General features: G+C 29.3%; 1 protein-coding gene across 1 annotated transcript; it reads left to right on the forward strand.

Moving 5' to 3' along the window:
- Positions 1–5,997: 5,997 nt before the first annotated feature.
- Positions 5,998–9,283, forward strand: LOC109860613 (aminopeptidase N-like; the record flags this gene model as incomplete). The annotated part of the gene is made up of 4 exons (XM_020439840.1): positions 5,998–6,244; positions 6,390–6,709; positions 8,132–8,319; positions 9,116–9,283. Coding segments are annotated over exons 1-4 (872 nt in total), but the record flags the coding sequence as incomplete, so codon positions are not given.
- Between the last annotated feature and the right edge of the window lie 1,269 nt (positions 9,284–10,552).

The raw sequence follows: 10,552 nt of genomic DNA on the forward strand, positions 1-10,552 counted from the left end.
CAAAGTTATACGATAAGACCGACTTTTTTTTAAGCATAAGCACCCGAAAAAAGTATCTAATAGAAAACACTTTATGTTTAACGTACAAATAATAAATATTAACAATGTAAAACAAAGTTATATTTACTTTTCAATCAGTGTGTTAGCATATTTGATGTAGCATTGCCTTTGTTGTTCTTTGCACGAAGCTCTTTTTCTTACTTCAAACTGTTCACTTTGCTTCTCTTTTAAAATTTATCATTTTGGCGAGACTTGTGTGAAATATTTTAAAATGTATGTTGGATGTGCGTGGTGATTTGCGCAATTTTTTTGGTATAATATATAAGCGAATTTCTTAATTTGTATATTTTTATAGATAATATATTTATTTTATTATATACCTCATACATTGCTACTCAATCTACCAAAGAAGAGCGGAGTAATGGCGGTGTTTTACTTTATGATTCTGATAGTAAAACAGTTCTGGACGAAATTCCGCAGCGTATTAATTTCTAAGTATTAAGGTGAGTTTAATTGACAATAATACAGTTTAATCGATGATGTAACCAACAGAAATAATAAAGATAATAAGAAGAAACACCAGAATAACGTACCATGAAAATAAAGTTTGGCTAAATAAAACAATTACACCAAAATACATATGTACTTAAGAAATGATCTCGCGCCATACGTTAAGATTAGTTAAATCAAGTTATAATTGTGTGTATGTGTGTGTGTGTTGTGTGTGTGGATAGTTTTGTTATCCAGTTGCAATGGAACAGGTAAGATTTACGAGAAATAGCGTCCAACGTTAAAGTTCTTATAAAAAACGGTAGGTTCCCAAAAACGACAGGTGTGTTGCAAAATCACAAGAGTTCAATATATTGACTCTAAAGTTTTTATGTACAAAGTTTCTCGTGCGGTACGTCAAATCAGACTTTGTTCAAAATTGCTGTATTGTAGTCGTAGGCAAATTTCATACAGTCATCCGATAGCTCACGCGACTTCTTATCAACGGTCTTGTCAACAGGTGATCACATGCTGCCGTTTGCAAATATTATTTTGCCTATTCAAACGAATCACACGATTTTCAAATTAACGCGACTTATAGCTTTCAAGTATAAGAGATCGCTCGATGATCGAAATAGTCTCCAATAGCACACGGATAGTTTAGCGCTAATCGCGTTTCGATAAATTTTGTATTTTAAACAAGTAATGTAGCATCATTCGCTCTGATAGCACCTTGTATCGTTTATCCTTTTAAGTAATCTTCCTATAGCTTTTCGAGAGTCAAATCGTGGTGCAAATGCTCTTCGATAAGCACGATCAATGTTTTGCGATATTTTTAGTACTTTTTGGACAAACTTTTAAAGTCAACATTCTCAGATAGACTTTTCTTTAAGCCGTCACAAAATTCAGTAAAGAAAAAATAAAATTTTTTTGTAATATACATTTTGTTGGAAATAACACAAGTGTTTTCATTTTGCTTCGGGACGTGATAAAACAAATATACCCAATATAAACCAGTAATTTAGCGCTCTCAATCACTTTCATGTACTTGATCACAAAGGTAGTATTGCGTTTGATTGTCTACATTTGAAATGTGTTCTATTGAATTTTACATTTTAGAGCACATCAACGAGATTTTAAAAAGTAAGAAAACATATGTTGAGAAAGAAAACATGTCGAAGAAAAGCATATCCGAAACTACACGCTCGTACTGAACGTAACCTAATCAACGGGCGTCAAATTTCTGTGTTTGAAACAGAAAACATTTCTGTTTTAAACACAAAAAACTTTGACCATTATTGTAAATATGTACACTCTTGTATAATTACATAATACACTTGATTGGGACTTATTAATTTGTTAATGTAATCGCTTTAGACAATCGATAAAGACTGAATTTTCCGGACGACAAATTTTTTTTTATTCAATCATACCAAAGAAATCCAGTTTTCACACACGAACACCTGTGAACTTTTTTTTTTGACTGGCCTGTTTTTTTTTGCGTGTAGGATGAAATAAAACCAGTTCTGTATATATTAAAGTATATTTTATTATATGAACTTGTACGTTTTAACCGTAAAATACATTTAAAACCGTTATTTCTATCATTATTTATGTAGGTAGAAGAGAACAAAATAAGGTCGTATTTCCCAACAGAGATGTTTATATCGTGACATGTCGATATTATTCGACAGGAACGATCGGTTCTTAGTTTTCGAGGATTTCTCGAAGAGTGAAGATCGCGCAATATGTTTCCAATTTTGTGTACTAGTAGTTCGCAATAATATTCATACGAGATTTATGTTTTAATGTATTGGATTTCACTATACAAAAGATGGTAAATTTTTTTCTTTTTATATTGTTATTTGGAAAATTGCTCCTGTTGTAAAATATTATTTCTTTCTGTGTCTCTAATCGTATACGAATATATATATATATATATATATATCTCGGTCAGTTAAATATAAAAAATCATAGATTGAACAATATCTCACAAGCGCATTATATTGTTTGGGTGATATAGAAGCATGGAAGCAAGCAGGAAACTATTACTCTTTATTATCTTTGAAATGAATACTACATACAATATTCGTACGATTTCTTAAAAATTGTTTGTTTGGTGTATAATACACAGTTTTTAATTTAAATCAGGCTAAATCTACAGTAAACCGTTTTCTCTATCACAGTTTCTTCATTTTGTTTGTTGAAGTAATATCAAATTCAAATCAATTTTGTGAAAAATGTGTAGTATACAATTAATCTTCATATTTTTGTTCCTTATACGTTCCAATTTTCCAAATCGTCGTTTTGTATGTCGGATTGGAACACCACAAGTGTGACAAATATTGTGATGTGTATATGTGATAGAAGTAAGATATTCTAGATATAAACATATTTATATTTTTCCACTTTCTAGTACACAGTTATAAATGCTGTTTTTGTTTCTGATACTGCAAAGTACTCTTGTGTTATAATAAATGTTTGCGTAAGAGTTTCGTTTTAATGTGTATGTGTATTTCTTCTTTAACAAGCAAAATAATTTTGTAGATACGCATTACGCAGATGCTTATATTCTTCGGAGCAATAAGCTTAATATTTGTCACTGGAGTTGCTTCTTCCACTGACGAGAATTTATCTCGGACATCGCAGTGTATACAACCGATAAATTATACTATTTCTTTAGAAAAACAAAACACTTCTCTTACCATCAATTCTACGGTTGTGCTAAACGTGTCATGTGAACAAAAAGACATACGATTACAAATCGGACGGTATTGTTATATACAAAATGTGAATGTTCAGTCGGCAATACTCTATGACTATATATCACATTGGGAAGTCACTGTATCACAGTCAAATACTGCCAAAAATCGATTCAAAAGTGTGGATATTACTCCCATAAAAATAAACAGAATCCCTAATTATGGTCGTGTACTTGAGGAAATGAAAAACCCTGTACAATCTGGAAAATATGTGATAACTTCGATCTATAAATGTAAGGTAACGGAGTTTGTCACGGTTGACACGTACATAAGTCGAACTGAAACGAAAGAGTAAGTTCAAATACAAAGCTATTATATTACATACTATTAGTTGTATACTCCTGCAATTATTATACTACAATTATAGACAAAATTTATTTGTACAGAACATTATCAAAATATTATTTCGATAATTTGTTTGACAAATATTTTTCCTTTTAAATATTGTTACATACAGTTTTTTAAGTTACATGACATAATACTATTATTTTATAGAATGACGTTTACATTTACTAATTTTATAAAGTCATGTTATAATACAATTAAAAAACAGATATTTTTTTGAAACTCGTCTTTTTTTCTAAATAGACTTTTATTCTAGTAGCTCTACATGTGTTCTCTTTAAATATGATTAAGAAAGGTTTACTATTAAATCAGCACTTTTTGTAACGTACTATATTTCATAGATACTGTACTTATGTATTGCGATAATAGTTTATTTTTATTATATAGATTTCTGATTTTATCGCGTATTCCAAATGAATGGATTTTTCCATATTGGGAACATCCAGCAACTAAAGCTAGATTTACCATTCAAATTATACACAAACACAGTGATACAGCTCTTTCGAATATGCCTTATGAATATTGGGGTCCGGTAATAAATGCGTTCCAAACAACATTTTTCACCACACCTCTAATATCTACGCATTTGGTTGCATTTGTTGTTATACCAAATGTATATAACATAGCTATGAGAATAAGGACTAACGTTACCGTTACAAGCAGCTTAGAAATGAGAAATGACACATACTATGCACAAACTGTTCTTATTAATATCTTCATAAGTCTCAGAAACACGTGGGACAATATCACACCACGGTCGCATGTTTATTACGTGCTATTGCCTTTAACCTCTAATCGTTACGAAAGTATGATAACTCCTGGATTTGTTTTTTTGAGGTGAGATGCACAACTCACGATACAAAATTGAACTTAAAAATAACTTTATAACGTACGAGGAGACTATACTAGCAATACCATTTTTATTTTTATTTTTAGTGAAGTTAACAGTATATATAACAGCGAAGTAGATTCAATTATTAAAGAAAGCAAAGTAACATGTTTTATTGCACGAAATGTGATACAAGAAATGTTCAGTGAGTGGGTAGCTACATTTAATCAGTCGGATTCTTGGTTTATTGAAGGATTTTCAACAGTATATGGAGTTTATATCTGGGACAAGGTTAATATTGTGCAGTTTTATTGTAAATAGTTGTGCATAAATATAAATGTGATAAGTAAAAAAAAGTATTATATATTTTTTTTAATTAAAAAGTGTCATATTTTCAGACATAGTTTGAGACAGTTTCTGTAACAGTAGTAATATGTATAGTTGTTTTACTTATATTGAAGATTTACGCAGTTTAATATATTAGAAAAGCATAAACATATAATTATGTGAATGTGTAGGAAATAATGTACATATATTTTTTCTTGATTATTGTGTTATTATTAATTTAGTTTATTTGTTTTATCTGTTTAGTGAAAAATATCATTGCGATTTATATGAAAACTTTAATACATTATTATAGTAGATACTTACGCACTATACTTATGTAATCGTATAATTATTAAAACTGTTGATAGAGTTTAATAAAGTCAATTGTGGTCCAGACACGACGAAACGTTTTGGATTATGCAGAAGCATTTAGTACGTATGATTTTGCAATTCAAGTAAAGTTTTGTACAACTCGAAATTCAACCATTAGGAAAATGTGGCGAGAAAACGGTAAGAGAAATAAATTTCTTGAGTACATGTAAGTAATGAATTTTATGTTCACAAGGTAATAGCACTATGAGATAGTTGTATATATCTTCAGTATGTACTATAAAAAGTATGCAAATAGTCAGTGGTATCTGTATATCAGTGATATATATTGGTACCAAATATTTTCAAAAATCAATATAAAAGTACATGTTTATAGTTTTATTTGTGTTTAAAAGAACAACACTATTTTAGTACTTTATTCTCTACTATTATAGATTATTTACTACTATACATATTTTTTTGTGAATAAACTATAAAAAGTTTAACACTAAACTATGTTGTAGCATTCAGCATCTTTTATATGCTTAGTACCTTATTTGTGCAAGATTCCTTCTATACTTCTTTGTTTAAAAACGCCTTAAATTTATATAATAACACGTAAGTATTTACAATTCACTGAAGTGCAGAGTAATGCGACAGTTTTTAATTAATTGGTCTTTACACTATTTATATTTTATACTGACTATTACTGTCATGAGAAGAATCATTAAATATAAATTACTCATATTTATGACAAACATCAAAATTATACTTTTTCTTACGATATCTGTTGTCAGTGATACTACATCAGATACCAAATATAATGAATTGCCACTTCTCGATAAGTTATGGTACTGGAATTTTGAGGCGTCCTTAAATAAGTCTACATACTTTCCGAAAAACATAAAAAGAATACTAACTGTATGGACAGCAGAAGTTGGTTATCTTGTGTTACAACTAAACCGACTCAATGATACACATGTAGCAATGTCTGTCAGAGACTGTTTTACCGTTGATCACAAAAAGCAGTGCAAACTTAATTGGCGGATACCTGTGACTGTTAAAGAAATACTACAGACAAAACGTAGTGTCACGTATAATGATATCCTAACACCATACAAAACATATATTCGTTCATGGCTGAGTAATAAAAATGAGATTGTGATTGTCGCGGATTCCACTGGTAATGTACTAACATACATATGAATTTTTAAGTTTCTCTTTATTATACATGTAGGTTATTAAAGTTGTTCATTATTTTTGTAGAATACCTGTTTTTTTTCCTCTGTTTCTCTTTATCACTTTCTCTAAACTTTTATTTGTTGTAGGATATCGTGTCAATTATGACCGTGAATCTTGGACGCAAATTGCTTTTTTCTTAAAAACTGTTGATCTGAAGATCACTGATTTATCTGACGTCACTGTAGCACAAATATTAGACGATGCTTTTTATTTTTTGGTGCAACATACAGAATATAACGACAATTCTATTTCAGATACTAGTGATCTAGACATATATTTCGAAATTGCAAGCAGTATATTTCATGCAAACAATTCCTACATAATGTGGTATCCAATATTTTTTGCTCTTGAAAATATGTCGCAGATTTTTCCGTTTCCAGAAAGTGTTCTTTTTAGAAATATCAAGGTAAATAAGATTACAGTACATTAAGAAGTTCAATAATTGGAAGGTCATTATCAACTTGATGGCAAAAGTTTTTTAAGTTTTTCGTATAATATATATATATTACGGAACGGTTATATATATAGTACGCTTTAGAGTGCTTTTGTAAGCGACACCATAAACAATATATAAATTAAAGAATATATATTAGAATAAAAATATATAACAAAATTTAAAAAGAACGTAGTAATATCTAGTAGACTGAACAGAAAACGTTATAAACATAAAAAAGAGAGTCGAAGTTTGACAAACATATTGTTATAGTTCAAAAAATAGAACATATAAAAGTGCTATATAGTACTCACACTTCCTGTAAACGTAGTTCACAAAAGTGAAATAACATGAATATTATATAGTAATATGCCAAGAATAAAAAACACATTGTTTTAATGTCGTTGTCAACGTTTGTTCTCGTAAACCATTTATCTGATAAAATGCATAAATACGTAAATAGAGATCGTGTTTAGTAGATGGCAAAAGTTTTTTTTGTAACACGTTATTCTTAGGTTGAAATATGTCCAATCAAAAGAACAGTATATAAAGCTAAAATATAAAACGCAAAAATACGTAGAATTCTAGAAAGAAATTGATACTTACATAAAATCTGTTTTTAATTAACTAATAAATGAATGATAAGTCGTTGAGAGCCGTTCGCTGGATGATATGCGGGAAATATGTCTATATATGTATGTGCGTGTGTACACATATATAATCGATTTCACGTTTTTTACGTAAGGGTTTTGAATTGTAATTACAATTCTAATAATCATATAGGATGCTCACCTTGCATTTCGTATATGAAGGAGTTTTTTCGCAATATTTTAAATTAATTTGAAGGGATATTCGGGGTTCCTCATATACAAGATGCAAGTTGAGCATCCTATATGATTATTAGATTTAATTATTAGTTTAAGACTTTACAGAGCCCGAGATAAATCTCAGTGTTAATTATTACTGTTTTCAAGTATTATTGTTTAACTACTGCAAAAACTAAACATAACAATTTAAAAATTTTTTCAAATAATAGATTTTCTAACATTTGTTCGCAATATTTATCTTTAGTGCACAATCTCCTGTTGGTTTATTGAAATAACTTTAAAGGAGAACTCTATAATGTTTTAAGTTACAATTGTATCTTTATAAATGTATTAAAAAATGGATTGTTTACATGAGACTAGAATATTTGTTGTTTTGTCATTATAGAAAATATAATATTAGTGTGCTATGTAATACAACAATTAGTATTTGATATTTGTGGGTACAAAAAAGTTAAAAAAAATAAGTATAAGCAATAGATATAAATAGTAAATGAAAAAATGTATAATCTTTACGAATATACATATACTTTAGAAAAAATTAAATTATTAGTAAATTTTGCTTTTATAGGATAAACTTCTGGTAATATTGAATAGGTTTCTTGATAATATATCATGTACTCCTTGTTCGGAAAATAGTGTCAATAATCAATTCTATCATGAAGTTTTAAAATGGACATGCATTCTCGGTGATTTAAAATGCAAAGAACATGTTAATGGAATATTAGAATGGCATTTTAAAAATCCTGCACAAAACAAGTACGTAATTCTACTTTCTTAATAGCAAGGTGCAGTCCGATAATGTTACAAAAACGTCATCTTGCTATTGGACTTATATTTTCTATACTTGCGTGTCTGACATGTGATTTATTACATTTTTACGCTTAAAAAGTAAATCTACTAGCATTAATGAACTAGTTTGTACGTAGTGTTATACAGAGAAGGACCCCGATGCGCACAGAATCAAACGGACACGGCAGGGTGTATCAATCGGACACAATAAGAAACGGACACACGACGGACTTAATCAGACAGAGTCCCAATTGAACACAGTCGCAAACGGATTCACTAGTGTTAGATCAAGACTATTCCTTTCATATTGACCTTATTTAAGATACATTTACTCTATTTCTTTTATGTTGTTTTGTTCGTGTTGTAAGCGTGTAGCCCCCAAAAACTACCTTACCCTAACGTAACCTCTTTTTCCTGCATCCTTCTCGCAAAAATTACACTCATTCCTATTAATATTGTAGTAACACAGGTTAGGGTTAGGTTAGATATTTTTTAGAGGGAACAGAGGGCGCAGCCTCCCTTGTCTGCAGTCTTACAACACGAACAAAAAACACATAAAAGAAACAATCTTGATTTAATACTAGTGTATCGATGGAGAATGTGTCCGATTGAAACTGTGTCCTATTAAGACTGTGTCCGATTGAGTCTGTCGTGTGTCCGTTTCTTACTGTGTCCGATTAATACACCTTGCCATTTTCTGTGCGCATCTGGGACTCACTTGTTATATATGTTTAAGTGAAGTAATATAGGTTTTCACTTCCAGACTTTTGCCAAGTTGGAAGAAATGGATATATTGCCAAGGATTAATGTTAGAAACTGTCACTTATGATAAATCTGCTTTGTGGCAAAAAATTTGTAACATATACCAGACACAAGGAAAAGAAACAGAATTCTTAGAATTTTTGCCTTGCTCTAGAAAATACGAGGATATGTATAATTTTCTTTATTTTCTTGCTCGTAATTTTCTACCAACACCTGGAAGTAGTTTAACTGCAAAAACAAATAATACTCGAAATATTATAAATGCAAAGAAAAGTGATACTATTACTGTACTTTTCACTATTTTTGCTTTGCATTCAAAAAATGATTCAGCGCTAAATAAGATAAGATTTGGATTAGAATCTGGAATAGTAAGGTACAAAAAATAATTTATATGTATAGGAAGTTTTATACAAAATATTTTATACAAATATGTATTTTACATTATCTGCATAGTTTGTATATTACCTTTATTTTTGGAACAAACAGTGTTGTGTTACTTTATGTTTTATAATGTTTATTAGTAACGTTACATACTAATTGTACGTTTGTGTTATTTGTTTTGATAGAGACGGGAACATACTACCAATAATAAATTGTATTATTAACAACATATATTCAGACTACGACTTGTCGATGGTATATTGTATGAGTTCACTTAATTCTTGTAAATAAATATGTAAAACGAAATTTATTTGTTATATGTATATATATATATATTGTATACACGAATGTTGTCACTCTCGTATAAATATATAAAATTTTGCTTTGACCTGTATCCATAATTGTTTGGAATATATCAACCAAACTTTAATATATAATATTGATTGTTGTTCCACAATGTAAATACATCGCACGAAGTGATAAGAGCACATTATTGTTTCAGATTACTAACGAAATGTTCTTACAGAAACTGCTCCATATATACATGATAAAGGTACTTGTAAATTCTTTAAATTAGTACTTTACTTATTTGTGTGGAATTGTGCGTTACATTTTCAGTTTTCTTTTTAGATATAGCCTTTGTTTATGTGTACACTGTTAGTTTTTTTAGTATTTTCAATTAACAGTATATTTTGTATAGTGTCTTAATCAATGTTTTGCTGAAGTATACGGGATTTTAGTAGAAATACTTTTTGTAATCTGTTTTAGGAACCATATGTTCTTGATGCCATTAAAGAAAAAGTTGACTATTGTCGTAATTTCTTAAGTAAAAATGCAACCTATAATCCGTTATAGACCTCAGGATGTTTTTAATTACAAACACATGAAACTATAAAGTTTCTTTTTTGTGTGTTTTTGCATGTAAACAACCGATTTTAATTAAAAGAATTTACCAGTTAAAGGTATCTTTAATTGTAAGTTTCTTTTGTTTAAACAAGTTATAATTTATGATAACAAAACTTGCTGGTTATAATTAAAATCGGAAATACTTTTTTTG

Source organism: Pseudomyrmex gracilis, unplaced genomic scaffold (genome assembly GCF_002006095.1).
Source record: "Pseudomyrmex gracilis isolate BER0280 unplaced genomic scaffold, ASM200609v1 scaffold_426, whole genome shotgun sequence".
Lineage (NCBI taxonomy): Eukaryota > Metazoa > Arthropoda > Insecta > Hymenoptera > Formicidae > Pseudomyrmex > Pseudomyrmex gracilis.